General features: G+C 38.8%; 1 protein-coding gene across 7 annotated transcripts in view; it reads right to left on the minus strand.

Annotated features, from left to right (window-relative positions):
* PTPRQ (protein tyrosine phosphatase, receptor type Q) overlaps positions 1 to 23,804 on the minus strand; it is a 294,121-nt gene that overhangs the window by 259,897 nt on the left and 10,420 nt on the right. For all 7 annotated transcript variants that reach the window (XR_002344354.1, XR_002344353.1, XM_021093065.1 and 4 more), the window contains 7 exons: positions 23,456 to 23,761; positions 21,661 to 21,936; positions 18,451 to 18,720; positions 3,760 to 3,890; positions 3,450 to 3,579; positions 2,086 to 2,236; positions 1,523 to 1,620 (listed from right to left, as the gene is read on the minus strand). Coding sequence is in view for 5 of the 7 variants with exons in the window: in XM_021093065.1 (XP_020948724.1) it covers positions 1,523 to 1,620; positions 2,086 to 2,236; positions 3,450 to 3,579; positions 3,760 to 3,890; positions 18,451 to 18,720; positions 21,661 to 21,936; positions 23,456 to 23,761 (1,362 nt within the window). In the remaining 2 variants the exon portion in view is untranslated. The remainder of the gene's footprint in view (positions 1 to 1,522; positions 1,621 to 2,085; positions 2,237 to 3,449; positions 3,580 to 3,759; positions 3,891 to 18,450; positions 18,721 to 21,660; positions 21,937 to 23,455; positions 23,762 to 23,804) is intronic.

The raw sequence follows: 23,804 nt of genomic DNA on the forward strand, positions 1-23,804 counted from the left end.
AAAGGAAGGTACAGAAGGACTAAAAGTTATTAATATGCAGCAGAAGACAAAACTCAAACTGTAAAGTAGAAAGAGTAAGGAAAAAAATGTTGCCAGGTTTGTTAGGGAAAACACAGCTGAAGCAGCAACCTCTTAAAATATAGAAAGTATTACTACACCCAGGGTAGAAATTAGGAGCTTAACGTCCAAATAGAATAATGATTTGTACAAAGCCATAGAGCCAAGAATGGATAGAATCAGTCCTTCCGATAACATAGTGGCTTTTCTACTAAAGCAGAGTGGTTACAAGGTCAGAATTTGAGGTCAAGGAAATACGGGTTCAAATCTCTGCCATCTTATACGCTACTGAAATTCCCTAAGCCTCAGTTTCCTCATTTGTAAGAAAAAATATATATATGTATGTCATTATGACTGATAGAGTCGTCATTAAGAATTAAGTAACATAAAGCAAGGAAACTGCAAAGGGCCTAACAGAGAACAAGCAGTCAATGTGATAACAACAACAGGGATGATAAAGATGGTGATGGCGACAGTGACAATAACGCCACCAAATGCAAGAAGCAACCTAAGAAGCTTTGCTGATGCAAAACAACGGACTCTCGTTTTTAAAAAACGAAGCCTTTTCCCCTCTATTGCTGATGTTTCTCGGGATGATCTTTACGAGGGGCAGCAGCGTGTCGTATCAGTTTAGAGTTATGCCGGGGTAAAATCTCCCCCAGTAATGAGCTGTGAATGCCTCTGAGCCTTAACCTACCTTTCAGGTAACCTGGGGAAACTCAAGGCAATAACTTGAGCACCTCGTCCCATGCTGATGGATAGTAAGTGCTCCCAGTTTCTAGTTTATTCCCCAGGAACTGACTTGACTGTTGCTGCATTTCTCAGGGCTTTCCCTTCCTCCACACGGCTCATCCTGAGGTGAAGCCTCCTCTCACAGTGATAGGGCGTTGGTACTCATACACGCATTCACGTTGACTGTGCCCCACAAGGGACAGGGCTCTTTGGAACCTCTGCATGTGTTCAGGGCGGGCATATATGTCAGGGATGCTAAAGATGAAGAGAGGCAAACTGCACCCAAGTCAGGCAACTGAAAGACAGTGTCCTCTACGATTTCATATTCCAAAGTCTTTTTCATAAAATGTTAACAGGTGTAGTCAAAAATATTAGAAAAATGTTGAGTATTTCATGATAACGATACATAAATAGTTAGGGTTTTAGAGTCCTCTGCACTTTCACAAAGAGTTTTACATCTGACTTTAGTAAAAAGATTTTATACCTAGGCAGGAATAATCATTCTCATCTTTTAAGTGAGAACTTCATAATTCTGCCCAAGGTCACACAACAAATCAATGTTAGAAAGAAATATAAGTCAAGCATTCTCCACGCAAACGATGTGTTCCTTTTCTTCAAGCATGTCATAAACCACTTCTACATTAATTCATTGTTAATTAGGTATTGGCTTTAAACACGACTATTTACCTTATTTTTACGCATGAAAAGGTAATTAATTCTAAAATGAACTTACAAGTGCTAACTGTAGGATGGCTTCTCTTTAGTCCCTTGGTAGTGAAAATGCTAATTAAAAAGTCAGTCCCCGGAGAAATGCGGTTAAATGTGAATGTCCTACACATTAAAGAAAAGTCACATATTACGACATTTAGCTCAGAAACATTTCAAAAACTCCATCTTCTTGCTCTACCTGCAAAAAGAATTTTATAGTTCTGGTTCTTTATTGGCTATTATGGAAACAATTTGCTATGCTTAAAAACAAACAGTTATTTAGAAACCACTGCTTCTTACCTGGAAAATTGTAAGGCAAAAATTGTGTATGTCATACATACAAGCAAGATTATATGCTGAATTAAGTCATTACTCTCTTTTTGTATAAAAACTCAATACTTTTATTTCTTTTATTTAGATTTAGTTATTCTAATCACACTAGTCCCAAATGTTGTCTTGCAAAGTTTTCTAATTTCTATTTATATTAAATCACTAACATAGCTTTCTAAAAGCACCTATAAAATGTTAAATTTGTGTTCCATGGAATCTGGCATAATTTCTTTTCATACCATTTCAATATTTTCATACCTTTCTGTAGAAGGCAGGATTTCTTCTTTCACTGAGCTTTCGCTGGATATTGAAATAATGTATCCATCCAGAAGACTTCTGGCTGAAGGCCAGCGAACTGTTACTGCATTTGAGTTTCTGCTATGGTTCATAAATTCAACTGCACTTGGGGCTGTGTCATTTAAAACATACACATAAAATAGCATTTTCTACCACACAAAGCACCTGTTTTAAAACATCCCTGAAACACTCGGGATTTTTTTAACTTTCTGCAAAGTCTGAGGGTAACCAAGACATACATCCCTTTACCCTTCTGGTAGATACGACAAGTTAAGAAAAAGTCAAAAGAGAAAAAAAAAATCAGCAAGAGTCATTTTAAACTTCGAAATGAAGCCAGTGTGTACCCCAGGAGTGTTATAATCAATATTTCCCTTGCCTCTATAAGGCAGGAAGAGGTGATATCTTGGTTTTGTATCACCGTCAACTTCAGAAATATTTAAAGATTTTTAGGACTCATTCCAATTAAATGCCCAATAGCGACAATGCCAATCAGCAGGAAAGTTAACTGAGCTCTAAATATGAAATGCTTCCCTTATTTTCTCAAGAAAAATGTTACTGTATAACGCATTTATTGTTTCCCCTTTAAAATTATTCCACATATAAGAAAGGAATAAAATCGCCAAGATAGTTTCCCTCAAATCCATGCTTTGTTATTACAGCAAAAGAATCCCAGACATGACCAGTGTCTAAATACATAAATCCATATTCCCATACCACCAGTGTCAAGAAAAGGTAAAAGAGTTATTTTAGTAGAACAGGTGACAATTTTACTTCACCTAGACTTGATAACATACACATTTTGCATACACTCTTCCCAATCCTTTATTTCATATGACTACCGTGCAATAAATCACCATCTGCCACAGGGAGTAAGTTGCTAACACTGGGGAAATGGCACTTCATGGTCTGTTTAACTCAACAATGGAAAACTTAAACCACAAATGGAGAATCTGGCCAGAACCCAGACAGTTAGCAACTCTATTGTCCGGAAATACACACACAAAAGAGGCTGTGCTAATTCATCCAAAAGGAAATAGAAACAGACAAGAGGCAATACTGTCTGCCCATAACGAAATCTTAGGAGAAAGAACTATATGCTCAGTCTTCCCCGTAAGAACCAAATGAATATTTAAACTTTGAAATTTATGTAATGTTATCAAACAATGGTACGTCAAGAAATAAATACAGAAGTATTTTTTTTAAAAGAACGAAAATAATATATGAAATCAATGCGTATTTATGGAATCCCGATTAACAATGAAATATTTAGAAAATTGGAAACCTAAAAAAATGAATAATGCGCAAAGTGCTTACACAGGCTGTACCTGTCTGTATTTCTTTTATGTAGGGAGCACTGTCTTTAAAACCTTCTTTTTCAGTGCGAATGGAAAAGGTGTATAAGGTGGCAGGATCCAGGTTAGAGAACATTGCTGCTTCTTGAAAAACCTTCTGGACCTATCAATCCAAAATAAGAATTTGCCAAGTGATCATTTAAGAAATGCGCCACAATCAAACACAAACAAACAAACAAAAAAAAAGGCTGGAGGTTAGTTTCATAACATTCTGATGTGAGAATGCAGTAATACTGGCTTCAGCATAAAAGCTGAATTCCTCTGAGAGCCCCTTATAACGTACCATGAAAGCTGCAGCACAGTTTATGCATGTGATTTCATAAGAGTGAAAATTCCCATCAGCTCGATTCCAGAGGATTTCTATGGAAGAGTCTGTAACTTTGCCTTCATGGATATTTGACGGTACTTGCGCACCTACCCAAAACACATAAAACACTTACATTCCTCTTGGATGGATTTTCTAACTGGGTTTTTCTTTTATTCATCCCTTTAAAGGGAATAAAAAGCAAAATTTTATAAAAAAAAAAAGAGAACAGAGCTTATTAATGAATTATTTCTATTCTAATTAAAACTAGTTGTTTACACATACAATCGTTTATAAACTGATAATCAATTACAGTACTCTGTATCATCGTAAATACCATTGCACGCCGCTAGTTGTGATGTTGCAACAAAAGCTACAGAAGAGCAAATTCACAGGAGCAAATGCACGATATCCAGAAGAGGAAAAAGAAATTAAAATTGTCTGCAACTATTAGCTTAAGCTGAAAAAACAACAGAGAAATATGACATGTAGACAAAGAAGTTAAGAATCCCTTTATGTCAAATATTGGCTGAAGTTAAAAACGGATTTTATCTGATGTGTTTCAGTGTTTAGTTGTCCTCGTTGCTGTTTTTTGTTTGTTTGGCCTCATTCCCGTCATGGGGAAGTTCCCAGCCAGGAACTGAACCTGTGCTGCAATTGCAGCCTGCACCACAGCTGTTGTGATGGCAGATCCTGAATCCACTGCACTACAAGGGAACTTCCTGGTTTTCCTAAGTTACAGATCTCATCTGCCATAAAAGAAAATAACTATCTCGGAAAAAGTGAAAAAATGTCCGATATTATGAAAACTTCATAATGTAAGACAGAGAGGCAGAGAATACAGATATAAAAAGTACATAAAAATAAAAGCGAAAATAAAACATACTGAGCTGATGAACAATGTGTTAAAATGCTACGGGAATTAAGAGATTTGTAACATCAGTTTGAGATCATCTTATAGAAAAATTGAGTTTCAACAGTAAGGAAGGATTACCATTTAGGGGAGAGAAGACACAGAGTGGTATAATTATATATGTGAAGATGTCTAGTCAGGAAATACAAATCATGAAGAATCTGGACAAGTTACAGTCAGAAATGTAACGCTTTCAGGACTCCGTGTCATTTTCATACGGCGTGAATTACTGTTTGCCATTCCTTTGTCTGTCAACTGGATGGATACCTTAGATAAATTTCAAGTATCCCAAATGTTCAAAGTTAGCATTCATAGAATTTTTGAGTGACTTCAAGAAAAGGTAAAATCAATATGAATATGAATCTCACAATGCAAATGTTGATATGAACAAATACTACATATATTAATTAAAATATTCAAAAGAAACTATGCCCTAGTTCTTTCCAGAGAAATGAGAGCAAATACACACCTAGATCATGTGTCTCGAGAGACATTAACAGGGCCCTAGACCCAAAAACAAGATCTAGTTCTCACTGGGTGCCTAAAAATTACTCACAATCCTCATTCTTGGATTAAGTCATTTGAAAGCGCTGATTAACATACAAGTCAGGAGTTCCCGTCATGGCACAGTGGTTAACATATCCAACTAGGAACCATGAGGTTGCAGCTTCGATCCTGCGCTGGCTCAGCAGGTTAAAATTATTGAAAATTACTGATTACTCAGAAAATTACTCAGGCAACACCATGCTCTTCCCGCGCGTTACTAGCAGGACAAGTTACTGCTCACTGTTCTTGGGTGACTAGTTCTAGCTACTAGTCTGCCAAGTGAGTCACTCTGTCCCTTGGTTCTTTTCAGTCCCTAGAATGGGAAGGACCCTGGTACCTACTTTGCAGGGTTTGCGACAATAAAATGAGAGAGCGAATTTATGCATCATGTGCTCAGAGCAGTTCCGGGCACAGGCGGGCGGGCCCTTGGGTGGTCCGAGCGTGGGGCGTGTGTGAGGAACAGGGACCAGGCACGCAAGGGCCACCTCTGAGGCTGGCCGCTGTCTAGGAGAGGTTTTGCGTGCCCGGCTCTCTTGGTCAGACTTTATCCTGTCTGTACAGGGATTCTGAGCAGATACTTCATTTGTTTTTAGGAACAGAGTTCTGGCAACAGCTTGCTGGGATTATTGGCTCACATTTTATCCTCTCCCCGACCTCTAGTAAAGGCCTTATGGTACCACAATCCTCTGTTCTGCTAATTAGACCAGATTTTATATGTTAGATTATTTCTATTCACGTTATTTTTTCCTCAGGCCAATTATAATTTCAGGTCTATTTTGATTATTGGGATACCACCCAGTGTATCCTTAGGTCTGTCTTTCTTCTCAATAGATATCTTCTTCTAAAATAGACATTCTGAAAAAGTTTGGTTTTTTTTTCCTCCAGACAGATACTAGGTGGCCTTTTATTTGCTTTCTTTTTTTCTTTTTATTTTTTTTGGGGGGAGCATCTGGTTTGATGCAATGGAACTTGTTCTAGGTCACTGTTAACTATTTCATAAAGTGATTCTGTCCCTTTACCCAGAGCCAGTACTTTCTAAAAGGATTTAAACACCCATCTACAATTAGGATTAGAGAACATAAAATCTGTGCCCTATCTCCATCAATTCATCCAGCTATAATACCTGACTTTCTTTCATTTTCTGTTCTTGGAAGTTATTAGCACATGGCAGTGGTGCATGGAAGTGTTTAACCTACTAACCACGACACCCTCCACACGGCATACCACTGGGTTTTCAAGCACTTTTACTGTGCTTTCTTTTTCCAGTTGTATTAACATCTCTTTTTCTATCATCACTAATGTTTTTTGTGAGTTTTCGCTTTAGACTCCTTAAAGCTTCTTTAGTTACCAAGCTTTCACAGGAAGTGTGGTTTTTCTAAGACGAGCATGACGTCTCACAAGCCCTCGATCCATCTGCATCCGCTGGCAACGATCTGTGAAAGCGTCTAAAGGTACTCTGAGCAGAAATTAAAGATATGAGGGTTGAAAATGAGTGACCAGTGTACTCATGGAACCAGTGCACTTCCATGGTCTTGGGTGCGGAAAACACTTTATAGGGAGAGACCAAAAACATAGGCTTTAAATAGGCATGGTTTACTTGAGGTTCTAAAAGTATACGGAGTTGGTGACAGGCCCTCCAGCGGGCAGATGTGAAGTTTTACAACACTGTCACTTGACTGGGGAAATGTCGCCAACGGTGTTAACACAGGACATGTGAAAAAGCACAGGCACCGAGGCTGGGAAGGCAGAGAAGAGGACAAAGTCATTCCTTCTCTTCAAAACTAAACCCTGAACCTCTGGATACTCAAGTGGGAGAAGATTCGCCTCAGGAAAAAAAAAAAAAAAAAAAAAAAGGTATTGCCATATGCTGGTGAATTCCAGGGGGTATCCACCCATGACCATGACTTCTGTCCTCCCTATTCTCCTACAAAAGCCTTTTCAAAAGAAGAAGGCTATGGGAGGTATTTCAATATGAGATAAACTGAACTGGGCCAAATGAAAGGTTTTTATTACAGGTAAGTTACAGTGAGGTCTCAGGGATAAAGTCTATCTTAAAATGTATTCTTCTGCACCAATAGAAAAAAGAAAACTCAAACACCAGCTCTCCTTTTCTCAAAATACTTGGGAGTCATTAACTCCTCCAACAAAGAGAGACCACATAAACAGGTAAAACAGCCTTACTTCCTGCTCTGGACGGCCAAAGCTCCTCGGTGTCATTCCTCCACTATTACGGAGAAATAAAAATAACAACCACAAGGACTCTCATAGGGCTTGCTTGGTGTCTGAGCCCTAAAATTATCTTAATCCATAAAGTAGATAAGATTAGTATCATTCCCATTTCAGAGAGAAGAAAACTCAAGACCAAACAGGTTGAATGATCTTCCAAAGGACCCTAACTGATCATCATGAAGCTGGAATTCTAACCACGTGCCTGGCTCCAAGGTTCACTGTCACAAGCAGTGCCCTCTCCCAAAGACCACGTGTTATGGTTCAGGTGCACAATAATAGCTGGAGAACCGTTAGCTGCTTTCAGGATAACTGAGACTGGGGGAGGTGTTCAAAGAGGAAAGGAAAATAAATGACTATGTACATTACCCCACGTTTCTGTAACGTGCAGAGATTCATTAAAAGGTAAATGTATCTCTGTACGTGACTGCCTCAAAGTGTATGGAAGAGAAGCAGGACATAGTAAATAACAGCTATTGACAAATACTTGTTGAATGAATACATGGAACGAATTAAGTTCTACCTTGGGATAGGTTAATATTTGCTTAGCCATCTTGAAACAAGTAAACTGATGAAAGATAAAAAATCAGTGATGCTGAAAGTGATTATAAAGTTTAAGAGTTGACTAGAAAGACCAATAGGATTATAAGAAATAGTGGAATACTTGAATGAACTAGAGAAAATTCACCAGAAGAAAAGAAACTATAGATACCCAACAATCCAAGAAAAATAAATCAATGTTTCCAAACATTTGATGGCCTTTCTTGTAAATCAGGGAGTGTATTTGCTTCGTGATTCTGTGGAGAACAGACATGGCTCCATAATAGGGGAAAGTTCCAGGGTGCATTACAAAATGATCAGAGGAGCTGTGTATCACAGGAGCCACTGGCAAGATCTCTGTTCTAGCTTCAAATCCTAAAATTCTATTATTCTTCCTAGGATTTATATATGTTAATCTATGTTTCAGCATTCATGGTGGAGAGGGGTTTTACAAACACGTTTCTGAACTAAGCAGAGTCAAGACTATACATACACCTGAAAACAGAGAGTTGAATAAGATTTCAAAAGAGCTCACTAACTAGAAAGGACAGCAAAATCTGGCTTTAGGTGGTAGATGGACTGAAATACACTAGACTTCCCTAGAGTCAAAGAAGAATAGGACCTAAGATGAAAATCAATTTAAAAATCTAAATTTTTTGGAGCTTTAAAAAATTAGACTCCAAGATAATATGAGAAAAATCTACCCTCACACTGGTAATAACTGGTAGCTCTAAGACCACAATTTAATTTCCACCTATGCATTTTAATTCTTCTATTCTTTTTATTTTTTTAATGGCCACACCCACAGCATATAGAAGTTCCCAGGCCAGGGGAAGAAACCAAGCCACTGCTGCCACCTATGCTACAGTTGCAGCAACAGTGGGATCCTTAACCCACTATATCGTGCCAGGGATTGAACTTACAACTCTGCAGTGACCCAAGCCACTGTAGTCATTCTCAACCCGCTGCACCACAAGAGGAACTTGGTACTACTGTTTTAACTATAAATTTTTGTTGGGTTGTTTAGTGAATATGAAATAGGGTTTTTTGTTTGTTTTTAGCACTATTATCTTTCTCAGTTTTCTTTTTCATAACTGTTTCTTATGATACTTACCTTTAAATGGGTTTTCTCAAAAATTACATTATGGAAGAGTCATACATAAATTTAGGTTTGGTCCCTGGAAGATAGAACTTGAAGACTGTATGCTGGTTGAGTGTGGACACTGCTAATACAAATTTTTTAGATCAATTTATTTTTTCCATCAGGCTACCCTTATTGTCAGCCAAAAGGGCTAGAAGGTCCAAAGACACTTCTTCTTTTCTCAGCATCACCACTATCCAACCAAATTAATCAAGTCAAAAACCCAATTTCTCCCTTCTTTAATCATCACACGTACTCCAATATCAAAGCTCTGACTTCCTACTTCTGTAACATAAAATGTATCTACTACTTTGCATCTTCACACCCCCATAAGCTTTTACCAGCATTCTACAACACTCTCTTACCCAGTTTCCTACTTCCATTCTCATTCCTGTACAAACCACTCTGCAGAACCCAAGAGGAACGTTTTTGTAACGCAGGCCACCTCGTCACTCTCCTGCATGCAACTCTCAAAGGTTAGAACAAACTTAAAAGCACAGCCTATGAGCTCTATGTGATCTGTCCCCTGAATACCTCCTCCAATAGCCTCCCTTTCCTTCAACCCCTCTCCCTCTTTCTTAGACACCACATATTCTGGCCTTCCTGTTCGCAGACACACCAAGCCGTTCCCTGCTCTATAGCCTTCATGCCACCTGTTCATACCTGATACCCTTCCTCCATCTTGTTCTGCTCTGGCTCCTTCTTATCTCTGAGGATAACTGCTTCTGCTACAGCCTGTCTACAGCAGAACCCTCAACCCCTCCCGAGTTACTCTTAAAAAAACAAAAAATGTCACTTGCCACAGTGTTCTATGGGGATTAAGTCATTAGCCACAGTAATTACTGAACTATAATACATCCTGAGAGAAATTCAGGACAAAGAACAGGAGAAAGCACTCCATGCTCTGGGAAAACAGCCAAAACAGGCCCTTAAACAGTTAGATATATTTCAGGAAAAAAATTTTATGAACTCATATTCTTGCATCTTCCCATACTTAGAAAAGCGCTAGGAAGTTCCCTGGTGGTCTAGTGGTTAGGACATGGTGCTTTCACTCCTGCAGCCCGGGTTCAATCCCTGGTCTGGGAACTGAGATCCTACATCAAGCCACTGAATGCTGCTGCCATAAACAACCAAACAAACAAATTTTTTCACTAAAAAAAGAAGAAAAGCACTGGGGATCCAGGATCAAGATGGCAGAGGAGTAGGATGTGGAGCTCACCTTCTCCCACAAATACATAAAAAAAAATCTTCATGTAGAATGATTCTCACAGAACAATTACTGAATGCTGGCAAAAGACTTAAAACTTCCAGAAATGGCAAGAAAACCTCCAGGTAACCCCGTAGAACAAAAGGCAAAAAAAGAAAGAGAAGGGAACAAAGGAAGCGGGGTGGGACCAGCACTCTCTCGAGGGAGCTGGGCAAGAGGAGAGGAATCTGCACCCCAGGAGGCCACCTAACGGGAGAGATCAGCCAGAAGAGAGGGGAGCCTCAACACTTGGGGAAACGTACATCGGCCAGTCTGAAGAGGACAAAGCAGAGAGAGAGCTGCACACATCATCGCTGCACCACCCAGGACACCACAGCTTGAGACACTCGGGCAGGGGCTGGACGCCGAGACTCAGGCCTCAGAGGTCAGTTCCAGGTAGAGGACTAGGGCTGGCGTGTGCAAGTGACCTGAGGGCCTGGGGAGGGGTATGCCACAGCCCAGGAGTGAGGAAGGAGGTCTGGGCCTGTCCGAGAGGCAAGGGACCACGTTGGGGATTAAGAGGAGGGCAGCAGGACTGCTATAGGAAATTTTTCTCTGTGCCTGCAGGTTCTCAAGTGGCAGGAAACCTCTTGCCTGGGCTACAGCAGCCACTGTAGTCATCCTGGACTCCGGAAGTGGGCCTAGCCCACCACAACTGAGGGTCCTATGACCAGGCACCACCCGCCACCCCTGGGGTTGCAGTCAGAAGGGACATGCAACTGAGCACTGCCTGTTGCCCCCATATGCCCGGGAATGCACGTACCCTGCCATTATCACTGGCAAGGGCCCTGGGTGCTGCCCTCACCTCCCTGGGGGTCACTGTCGCTGCCAAGGGCCCGACCATCTGCAAGCACTGCCCATTGCCCCCCACCTCTCTGGAAGCACATGCAGGCCGTGCACCTGGGTGCTTCCTATCAAGGAGATAAAAGCCTAACATGATGAGGAAAGAGACAGCAGGCATCTAATCCAAAAGCAGCATTCATGCCAAAAAAAATAATAATAAACCAACATAAGTTAACCAAGGATGCTCCAGCATATAAGTAGCCCTCCAAGACTACAGGAGATAATTGTTTTCCCTAAACTCACAGAATAAGAAAGATAAGCAAAATTAAGAAGTACAGGAACTATTACCAGTTAAAGGAACAAGAAAATTTCCCTGAAGGCACAAACAAGGAAACAGACCTCTGCAGTCTAATCAACACCAAATTCAAAAACCATGTAATGAAATTACAGAAGGAATTAAGCACAGCGATCAACAGTAATGCCGATTACTTTAAAAAGGAACTAGAAACTCTAAGGAAGAACCAGCAAAAATTAGAAAATTCATTTGCTGAGAATTCATTTGCCTGAGTTAAAGGCATTGAACAGCAGAATGAATAATGCAAAGAAATGAGTAAGTGACTTGTAAACTAGAATAATGGAAATTACCCAATCAGGACAACGGACAGAAAGCCAAACCAAAAAAAAAAAAAAAAAAAAAATGAAAGCAATATAAGAGATCTGCGGGATAATATAAGGCATGCCAATCTATATAGACTAGGGATCCCAGGAGGAGAAGAAAGAGAAAAGGGGATTGAAAATATATTTGAAAAAATTATGGCAGAAAATTTTCCAAGTCTAAAGAAGGAAACAGATATCCAGATACAGGAAGCATAGAGAGGCTCAAACAAGTTGAACCCAAACAGACCTACACCAAGATATATTATAATAAGAATGGCAAAAGTTAAAGATAAGAAGAGGATTCCAATGGCAGCCAGAGCAAACAAAGAGTTAATTATAAGGGAACCCCCATAAAGCATTCAGCTGTTTTTCAACAGAAATGCTACAGGCCAGAAAAGGGTGGCAGATATAGTCAAAGTTCTAAAAGGGAAAAATGTGCAACCTAGAATATTCTACCAGGCAAGATTATCATTTAAAATAGAAGGAGAAATAAACAATTTCCCAGTTAAGCACAAACTAAAACAATATAGTAATACTAAACCTATCCTAAAAGAAATATTGAAGAGTCTCCTCTAAAAAGGAAAGAAGATATATGATAAAATCACAATTTGAAAGCAATCACTTAAAAAGTAATATATAGATCAAAATTAAAAAAACTATTTGTGAAAGCAACAATAAACATAGGAGCTGCAAGAGGATAAACATGAAGATGTAGAAAAAGGACTTCAAAATGTGGGGAAGGAAAGTAAGAAAATCTAGATTTTTTTTTTTAGAATGTGTTTGAGCCTATATGACTACCAGTCTAAAACAAGCAAATATAGGAAGGAGTTAATATACTTGGAAAACAGGGCAACCACAAATCAAAACCAAATAATACATTCACAAAAACCAAAAAGAAAGGGACACAATCATAAAATAAACGGAAATAATTCAACCAAAAAAGAAGGTAACAAAGTAGAAGCAGAATCAACTATAAAACAAGGTTTAAAATGGCAATAAAAACACAGTTATAATTACTATGGACTGAATGTTCCAATCAAAAAAATAGAGTGGCAGACTGGATTTAAAAAACAGGAGTCTATAATATGCTGCCTACAAGAGACCCACCTTAGGGCAAAGGACACATATAAATTAAAAGTGAGGGATGGAAAATGGTATTTCATGCAAATGGAAATTTCAGGAAAGTGGGAGTTGCAATGAGACAAGACAGACTTTAAACAAAGGCCATAAAGATGAAGAAGAAAATTATTTAATGATAGAAGGATCAATTCAAGAAGAGGATATTACTCTCATTGATATATATGCCCCTAATATAAGAGCACCCAAATACATAAAATACTAAAAGACATATAAGGAGAAATTGATGGACTACAATAATAATAGGAAACTTCAACACCACTCTCACACCAGTGGACAGATCTTTTAGGCAGAAAACCAATAAGGCAACAGAGATCCCAATTGACACAATAGAACAGTTAGACTTAAATGATATTTTCAGGATGCTGAATCCAAAAAAAAAAAAAAAACTATATATATATATACATACATACATACATACACACACATTCTTTTCAAGCGCACATGAGACATTCTCTAGGATTGACCACATATTGGGGCACAAAACAAACCTCAACCAATTTAAGGATACAGAAATTATCTCAAGCATCTTCTCTGATTACACTGGCATTAAACTAGAAATCAACCACAAGTAAAGAAATCAGAAAAAACTAACTACATGGAGACTAAACAACATGCTACTAAAAAACTAATAAGTCAATGAGGAAATCAAAAATGAAATTAAAAAATACCTTAAGACAAATGACAATGAAAACACAAGCATACAAAATCTATGAAATGCCACAAAAATAGTTCTTAGAGGAAAGTTCAGAGTGATACAGGCCTTCCTTAAAAAATAAGACAAACCTTAAATTACAACCTAAACTACCACCTTAAAGAATTAGAAAAAGGACAAACAAAACCTAAAGTTAGCAGATGGAAGGAAATCATAAGTATCACAGAGGAAATAAATAAAGTAGATATTAAAAACAACAGAAGAATCAATAAAACCAAGAGCTGGTTCTTTGAAACAGTAAATAAAATTCACAAATCTCTGGCCAGTCTCACGGAGAAGAAAAGAGAGAGAACCCAAATAAAAATCATTATATAAAAATCAAAATAAATGAATAAAATACTCAAATACTCAATTCTCAAAGCTTAAAAAAATACGAAAAAGGAGAAATCTCAACTGATACTGCAGAGATATGAAAAACCTTAAGTAAATACTATGAATAATTATATGCCAACAATTTTGACAACCTAGAAGCAATAGACAACTTTCTAGAAACATACGGATCACTGAAACTGAACCAAGAAGAAATAGATAATTCGAACAGACTATCACTAGAAATGAAACTGAGTATATAATAAAAACACTCCATAAGAACAAAAGTCCAGGACCAGATGTCTTCATACGTAAATTCCACCAAACATACAAAGAAGAATATAACTTCATCCTTCTTATATGCTTCCAAAAGAATGAAGATAGGACATTCCTAAAGACATTCTAAAAAGCCACCATCACCCTAATAGCAAAACCAGACAAAGACATCACCAAAATATAAAATTATAGGCCAATATCTTTGATGAATATAGATGCAAAACTTCTCAACAAAATTTCAGCAAACCAAACCCAACACCACCTAAAAATGATCATACGCTATAACCAAGCAAGATTCATTCCAAGATCAGAAGGATGGTTCGACAAATACAAATCAATGTAATACATCACATTAACAAAAATAAAAAAACATGATCATCTTAATAGATGCAGAAAAAGCATTTGACAAAATTTAACATCCATTCATGGTAAAAACTATTACCAGAGTGGTTATAGAAGGAACATACCTTAACATAGTCAAAGCCATCTATGACAAGCCCATAGCCAGTATAATACGAAATGGAGAAAAGGTGAAAGCCTTCCTACTAAAATCGGGAACAAGGCAAGGATGCCCACTTCCACCACTTTTATCCAACACAGTACTGGAAGTTCTAGCCACAGCAATCTGACAAACAAAAGAAATAAAAGGTATCTATTTTGGAAGAGAAGAGGTAAAATTGTCCCTATATACAGATGACATGATACTATAAAAGGAAAACCTTAAGGACTCCACACAAAAACTGCTCAATCTGATAAATGAGCAAGGTAACAGGATTCAAGATTAACATAGGTTGCATTTCTGTATAATACCAATGAAATATTAGAAAAGGTAATGTTAAAAAAAATACCTTTTATAATTGCACCGCCTAAAATAATAAAATACTTAGGAACAAATCTGACCAGAGAGGTGAAAGACTTCTATACTGAGAACTATAAAACATTCATCAAGGAAATTAAAGAGGATTCAAAGAAACAGGAAGATATCCCATGCTCCTGGATTGGAAGAATCAATATTGTTAAAGTGGCCATACTACCCAAACCAATCTACAGATTTAAAGTGATCCCTATCGAATTACCCCATGACATCTTTTTTTTACAGAACTAGAACATATAATCCAAAGATTTATATGGAACCATATAAGACCCAGAATTGCCAAAGAAACCTTGAGGGGAAAACAAGTCAAAGCAGGAGGCTTAACTCTCCCAAACTTCAGACAATATTACAAAACAACAGTAATCAAAACAGTGTGGTATTAGCACAAAAACAGACATAAGTGCCAATGGAACAGAATAGAGAGCTGGAGATAAAGCCAGAAACCTACAGACAATCTTCAAAAATGGAGGCAAGGATATAAAATGGGAAAAAGACAGTCTCTTCAGTAAGTGCTGCTGGACAGTGGAACACTGGACAGCTGCATATAAACCAATGAAACTAAAACACATCCTCACACCATGCACAAAAATAAACTAAAAAAGACTTGAACACTTTAAACATATGACAAGACACCATATAGCAAAGGCAAAACATTCTCTGACATAAACTGTACAAATGTTTTCTTAGATCAGTATCCCAAGGCTACAGAAATAAAGGCAAAAATAAACAAATGGGACTTAATCAAACTTACCAGCTTTTGCACAGCAAAGGAAACCATAAAGGAATAAAAAGACAATCTAAGCATTGGGAGAAAACAGTTGCCAACGATGCAATGAACAAAGGCTTAATCTCCAAAATATACAAACAACTCATACAACTCAATGATAACAAAAAAACAAACAACCCAATCAAAACATGGGCAGAAGACTTAGACATTTCTCCAAAGAAGAAATACAAACGGCCCATAAGTATGAGAAAAAATGTTCAAAGTGTTCAAACGAAGCGTAAATCAAAAGTTCATTGGGAGTCCCTGTTGTGGCACAGCAAATACAAATCTGATCAGTATCCATGAGGATACAGGTAAAATCCCTGGTCTCACTCAGTGGGTCCAGGATCCAGCACTGCCATGAGCTATGGTGTAGTTCACAGATGTGGCTCAAATCCCACATTGCCGTGGCTGTGGCATAGGCTGGCAGCTGTAGCTCCAATTCTACCTCTAGCCTGGGAATTTCCATATGCCGCAGTTGCAGCCCTAAAAAGAAAAAAGAAAAAGAAAGAAAATTCAGTGATCTATCACCTCACACCAGTCAGAATGACCATCATTAATAAGTACACAAATACAAAATGCTGGACAGGGTATGGAGAAAAGGGAACCCTTCTACACCATTCGTAGGAATGTAAATTGGTACAATCACCATGGAAAACAGTACGGAGGTTCCTTAGAAAACAAAATATAGAACCACCATATGACACAGCAATCCCACTCCTGGGCATATATCCAGACAAAAACTATTATTCAATAAGGCACATGTACCCCTATGTTCACTGCAGCGCTATTCACAATAGTTCACAATACCCAAGACATGGAAGCAACCTAAATGTCCATTGACAGATGAATGGATAAAGAAGATGTGGTACATATACACAATGGAATACTACTCAGTCATAAAAAAATGAAATAATGCCATTTGCAGCAATGTGGATGCAACCAGAGATTCTCCTACTAAGAAAGAGAAAGAAAAATGCCATATGATATCACTTACATGTAGAATCTAACATATGGCATAATTGAACCTATCTACAAAACAGGAACAGACTCAGGGACATAGAGAACAGACTTGTGGTTGCTCATGGGGAGGGACTGGGAAGGACTGGGAGTTTTGGGTCAATAGATGCCAACTATTACATTTAGAATAGATAAGCAATAAGGTCCTACTGTATAGCACAGGGAACTGTATCCACTCTCCTAGCAGAGATTATGATGGAAAATAATACAAAAAAGAAAGTATATGTAGGTATGACTGAGTCCCTTGGCTACATAGCAGAAATTGCAACAATATTATAAATCAACTACGATTAAATAAATAATATAAACATCTACTGAAAGAGAAAAAAAAAAAACCCTACAATTAACTGCAGTCTCTTTTCCTTGTGACTAGCAGTAACTTTCTCCCATGATGTATGTTCGATTGCACACACTCCCGACCTAAACCCAAGTAGATGCGGGCTTCTCCCCTGACCTCTTTAGGGTCGTTTCTCAAAGGAATCGAGTGGCTGTGTCCCAGGCTCCAGTCCTCAGCCAGACCCCGGAATAAAACTGAACCTCGCTGCTCTTACGGTTTTCGTTCAAGTTAGCACTCCCTACGACGTTACTTTGCTGTTTTCTCTCTTAATTTTTATCACAATTTATAAATGGCTATAGAGTTTCATTTCTTTACTTTTCACTTTTTCCTTTTCTTTCTTCCTCATTAAATTTTCTGTAATTATTACGAGTTCTATAATTACTATGAGTTCATTTAATTTGGAGAAAGAAAACACAAATTTTCTGTTAGTTTGGTCCTGAACTTTTTAATACACTGTCAATATTTCTTGCCAACGTGCTACAGCATGCCCGTGTGGATAAAATAATTGTAAACATTTATAGAGCTTTATTAAGGCACTGTTCTAAGTCCCTATACTTATTAAATCAGTTATTCTCAGGACAACCCATGAAACCCACACTATTACCTTCTCTCACTTTACAAATTTGGAAACTGAAGCTTAAATAGGTTGAGTACATGGCCCAGGGTTAATCAGATAGTTAAACCCAGATTCAAACCTAGGTAGTATAGCTTTAGGATCAAGTTCTTAATCATAAATAATGCTGCCTTTATACAAGCAAAGGACACTCTCAGGATACCAGGGGCAAAATATTTCAGATCCTTCAGTTCCCACTGTGGCGCAGTGCAAATGAATCCAACTATTATCTGTGAGGATGTGGGTTCGATCCCTGTCCTTGCTCAGTGGGTCAGGAATCTGGTGTTAGCGTGAGAGGTAGTGTAGGTCGCAGACATGGCTCAGATCCCACATTGCTGAGGCTGTGGCACAGGCCGGCAGCTGTAGCTCTGATTTGGCCCCCAGCCTGGGAACTTCCATACGCCAAGGGTATATGGAAGCAAAAAGAAAAAAAAAAAATTCAGATCCTGAGGCACACCAACAATCTATTTAAAAAGGTAAAATCTGCTACCAGAAGAGCGCATCAGGGACTATTTTACATAGCCCCCAATCAGAAAGTATCTGTTAAGAATGAAAAGAATTTGATTCTCACTTAGAGTTTGTTGAAGAGTTACCAGCGTGCTCAAGTTCCCATTCACCACTGTTCCCAGTCCAATGTCATATATCATCCCAGGGCTTAAATTATCAGCCTTGACTCTATTAGCATCCTTTACAAAAAGCTTCCTGACTCCTCTTGTATCTGATGCGGATGTGATTTGAATGTAGACCCCATGGCTGTCTGGTGGGAGTTCCCGCTGAAGATTTACACTGTCCTCTCTCACATCTTCAAGTTTCACATAAATGATCTGAGGTGGATTAATACCTTTGAGAAATAGATAAATAGATACACACATTTTCGTTTATGGTCAGCATTACTCATGCTACTTGGTAAAAATATCTCAACCAATATTAATTAATGTTTAATGAACCAACCTTTATGTCACCATGTCTTGAAATAGACAATATCAGAGGAATATATGTCTTGGTATCACAACGCAAGCATTAGAAAACTTTCTTGGGAGTTCCTGTTGTGACTCAGTGGGTTACAAAACCAACGAGTATCCACGAGCATGCGGGTTTGATCCCTGGCCACTCTCAGTGGGTAAAAGATCCGGAGTTGATGTGTCTGTGGTGTAGGCCAGCAGCTACAGCTCCGACTTGACCCCTAGCCTGGGAACCTCCATTCGCTCCAGGTGTGGCCCTGAAAAGCAAGCAAGCAAGAGAAAAAGAAAGAAAAGAAGAAAGAAAACTGTCTTGACAGTCTCTTGCAATAACCAAAGAAAATATTTTGGCACATCTCCTCGCACAATTTATATGAATATCAAACACGGTGATTTTTACTGCCATACAGTTCTCTGGAAATCGGACTGCCTTCCTGTTAATCTCATTGTCTTGTGTCACACGCTTCCCGTACATTTTGAGAGTTCTCGGGCACAATGACCAATCATTAGTTCACGTCTATAAGGATAATTATGCAATTTTAAACTGTTCAATAGTTTTGCTTGAAATGACCTTTAAAGAATTCTCTATTCTCCGTTTTGAAGTTCACTTCCATATCAACAAACTTAAATACTACATTTTATTTTATCAGGGAAGTATATGTTCATTCCATACTTTAATTTCTCAAAATTGGAACTGGCTTGACTTCAGGGGCTGAAATTAACTACTTGCCTAAAATTCTCAGAAAATGCCAGCATAATCCGATCAGGAAACCGTCCACAGATTCCACAGTGAAACAACTTCGGATATGTTTTCTTATATGACTACAAACCCTATGAGTCTGTTACAGCCCTATCATTCCTCAAAGAATTTTTGGTACATGCCTGTGCATTTTTATGGGAGAAAGTCCATTATTTTTTCCACATTCTCAAAGGCTCTCTTAACCCCAAAGAGTTAAATTTTAATGGAGTACTTTAATGGAGTATACTTTAGTATACTCAATATGTATCAAGGAGCTTCATGTTCTGTGCCTGGATTACATTTTCTCAACTCTCACTACACACCCCTCTGTACTCTAGCCTGCAATGCCTGCGAGCTATGCACCACTTCCCAATGTTCAACTATCAGATTCTTCAAAAAGCCTTCTCTGGCTTCCCCGGGTATGGACAAACAGACGTTTCTTCTCTGGTTCTCTCTATGCCCATGCCGTTCCCCCAACTCACAACAGCCTTCTGCCTCCCCGCTTCCACCTGGCTCACCCTTACTCTTCCTTCATGACTCACTGCATCACTCCTCCAGCAAGATTCTCATGGCTATCCTTGCACAATGAGTCTAGGTTAACTGATTGCTCTTTATGTCCCACAGTCTCCAGAGCATAAGTTCTATAATAGCAATTATCATATAGGATCATCACTTTTTAAAAACTGTCTTGCTCTATAAATACATAAGCCCACTGAAGGTAGATACTAGACTTAACTCCTCTTTGCATTTCTAGTACCAATCCCAATTCCTGAAACATAATCTATTGAATAAGCAACGAATGAAAAAAAAAATGAATGCTGCCTCAATCTTTGAAGAGTAAAAGAACACCAGATCACTAAATCCAAAATATGCACTGCTGGGAGCGTTTAGAGTCAACATACACATAATCACATGTGCTGACTCACAGGTATTTTTCTCCTGTCTCTCCAGGAAACAAAGAGGTACATACATACCAGGGAAGGTTTTAAGGTGGCTTCAGAATTAATCAATCTGTGAGAACTCCTCCAAGTCTGCCTGTCAGTTAAAAATTAAAGCATCTTCCTCAAGTATAAGGGACTCACTCAAGCATTTACCAATTGACAGACACTTATCCGAGCTCAGGGAAAACATCTGCTCTCTAGTATTCAATTGGAAAAATCCTTTTGATAAGGATTTGCAACACTGAATGCATACATCTTATGCATTATCATCCAGTAGCATGAAATAATATATTTCACTATTTATTTTACAATTTATTATCATTATTTTCACAGAATCCCAGGTATTCCTGGCAAGGATGAGAAGATTAATTCATCTACAGCTGTGCATGTGCAGATTTTATGTTCCTCTTGCCTCGGATCCACTGTGTTTACATTTTAGTGAGAGAAGTTTCAGTCGAACAACTTTGCCTAGAGGCATGTTTATACACGCACAAGCCATACACGTGTTACACTCACACAGGTACACGCTGCCCAAATGTGCTTCGTTATGTACTTTAATGAACAGTGTTTTTTCTCTTTTGAAAAAGGATTGACTTATACTTAAGGGGGTATATAGAATGCTTAATTAAAAGGTAGATTACTTTAATGATTGTATTCTAGACAATGATTCAAAAATTGCTATGCGGAGATGAATGGAGCGTAGAAATGCATTTGCTTAAAGTCCTGGGATGACAGTGCCCCCTAGAGGTCAACACATAACACTGCATGACAAAAGAAAGAAGGACCAAGTAAAACATGAAACACGCAGACCTATGTGTTGGCTCTAGAGCTGTGCAAGCGAACTCGGTGGGCTGATCTTCATCTTTCAGGATAATTGATTTTCCAGAAAAGCCTATTGTAAGAAATAAGCCTTTCGGTAACTCTGGCAGGAACAGGGCAACTGTTTAAAGAGTTTGTGTAATCTAAATGAATTCAGTATTTAAAATCCGTGCTTAGAATCATGATTCAACACCCAAACAAATGTTCAGCTGTGATGATTTGTACCGACGAAGGAGCAACATAATTAAGGTTCAGTGAAATAGTACCGCAAAATATGCAGTTTGTGTTTTTTATCAAAAGGCAAAAAAAGTGCCCATACTTACCTGTAACCACTGAAATAGGTTTCTTGAAGCCGCTTAAAGTTCCCCTTTCTGCTACCGTGAATAGATGTATCAGATAATGATGGAAAGATGTGAGATTTCCAATTGTTGTTGAAGTGTTGAGCTTTTCAATAAACACCTCCTCCGTTTCATTGTTTTCAACATCCAAAATAGTCACCAAATAATGGTGAAAAGACACTGGATCTGGAGCCTCCCAGTGCAAAAATATTTCTGTTGGGGTCACATGCGTAATTGTGACATTTTTGGCTGATAATGGGCCTAGAGATAAAAAGAAATCAGAAGAACACACGATACTAGTGACACGGTTTGGCAGAGCAAACTCTCACTTCTCAGCACTTCCATGACCCTCTAGTTTGGAGAGAAAGGAAACCCGGATTTGGGCCCGGGCCCTTCCAATTTCTATCCCCGACTTCCTGAGTAACTTCCTTTGTCTGAGCCTCGGGGGTTTTTCCCTACTGTGAAATGGGAATTACAGCAAAATACTTCTGAAGATGACATGCGACGAGTGTAGAGTACTTGGCGGGGTGCGGGACACTAATGTTCCATCATCTTTACTACAAGCCTCATCCAAACAGCACTTTCGGCATTCAGGGATCACACACTATATATGCCTGTCACTTCTGTCTTGTCCAAGGAGAGGCCAGGGACTTCGTATTACTTCTCTTCACTCCCGACATCGCCAGCACTCAGGCGTTCATCCCCTCACAGCAATAATCCCCAACTCCAAACCGTTTCACCCAGTGCCAGTGATTCTCCTAGTTAATCCTCCCAGACTAATTTTCTTAAAACAGCACCTTGTACACATCAGCCTTAAGTCCATATCCGCTCCCTGCCCTCCAACACACAGATACGCACATTCTCCTTGATTCTTTCTTTAGAAGCAGCAGCTCAGGAGTTACCACAGACCATTTGGGTTCCTGGGTTCCTGTCTGGCTTAACAAAGCGTGTTAGTCTCGCCAGTTTACTTAAACTTTCTGAAGCTCAGTTTTCTCATTTCTGTATAGCTACTGCCAAGGTTCAGATAAAGACTGTAGACTAATATATTCAAAGCATTTGTAAGGGTAAAGCAAGTCTTAGAAACGATAACCTTCATGCATGTCCTCTGCTTCTAAGGTCAGGTCCACCCATCCGAGACAGGGACTCCTAGCCTGCCCAGGTCTGACACCACCTACCACTCAAACAGATTTTACCCTTATGGCCAAGCAAACCTTCTGCCGTCTGCACTGCTCTTTTCCTGCAGGTTCCTATCTCCACGCTTTTGCTCACCACGTGCTTTTCTTCCTTCAAGTCTGAATCTAAGCCTCTCCTTTCCCCAAGTCTTCCCCTGTCACCCACCCACCGAATTCTAGAAAACAAGCTATTCAATGCACCACTGATTGGGAATTGCGGTAATTCTATTTTACGCGACAGTTGCATTTCCACTGAATTTTATTCCTAATTCTCTCCTCTAAGTCCCTTACAGTCCAGGATGCACGTTCACTCATCCTCTGCTATTAGTACCTCCCAAAAAGTCAGCGCCCCCCAAATTTCCTGGTCACCTGCTGCGAACTGCGCACCAGTCCACCTGGCACCATCAAACAAATAAGACGAAGCTCCTGCCCTTCTGGGTGTGTCATTTAACAAGTCAAACACATGAACAGACTCACTGTACTTGAAAATGGTTCAAGACACAGATTACCCAGAACGTTATGAGAAAAGAGCAGACCCTCAGAAATTATGTAGTCATGATGAGATTAAACATTTGAAAAATGATACTTTCAGGTGTCTCGTAACTTACGTGTTTCGACAATGAATATTGGACTTAAAGTAGTTTTTGCCTCCCATTCATTTATTGCAAACAATGAAAATCTGTAAACATGGCCGGGAGACAGATGGGTAATTGCTTTTTCTGTGGTATTTGGGGGGATGCTTTCAAAATGTTGTCCTTCTGTATAATCTAAATAATATTTAATGATGATTTTATATCCCAGGTTCAGCCACTTATTCAACTTATTCCAACCACTCAAATTATTCCAACTAAATACAACTTGAGTTGTTCCAACCTCCTTTACATAGAAGGAAATGTTTTCCTGGAGAAAAGGTACTGAAAAAATATAAAAGAGACGGATTTCATTAGAAATGATAAT

This window comes from Sus scrofa, chromosome 5, assembly GCF_000003025.6.
Source record: "Sus scrofa isolate TJ Tabasco breed Duroc chromosome 5, Sscrofa11.1, whole genome shotgun sequence".
NCBI classification, from domain to species: Eukaryota; Metazoa; Chordata; class Mammalia; order Artiodactyla; family Suidae; genus Sus; species Sus scrofa.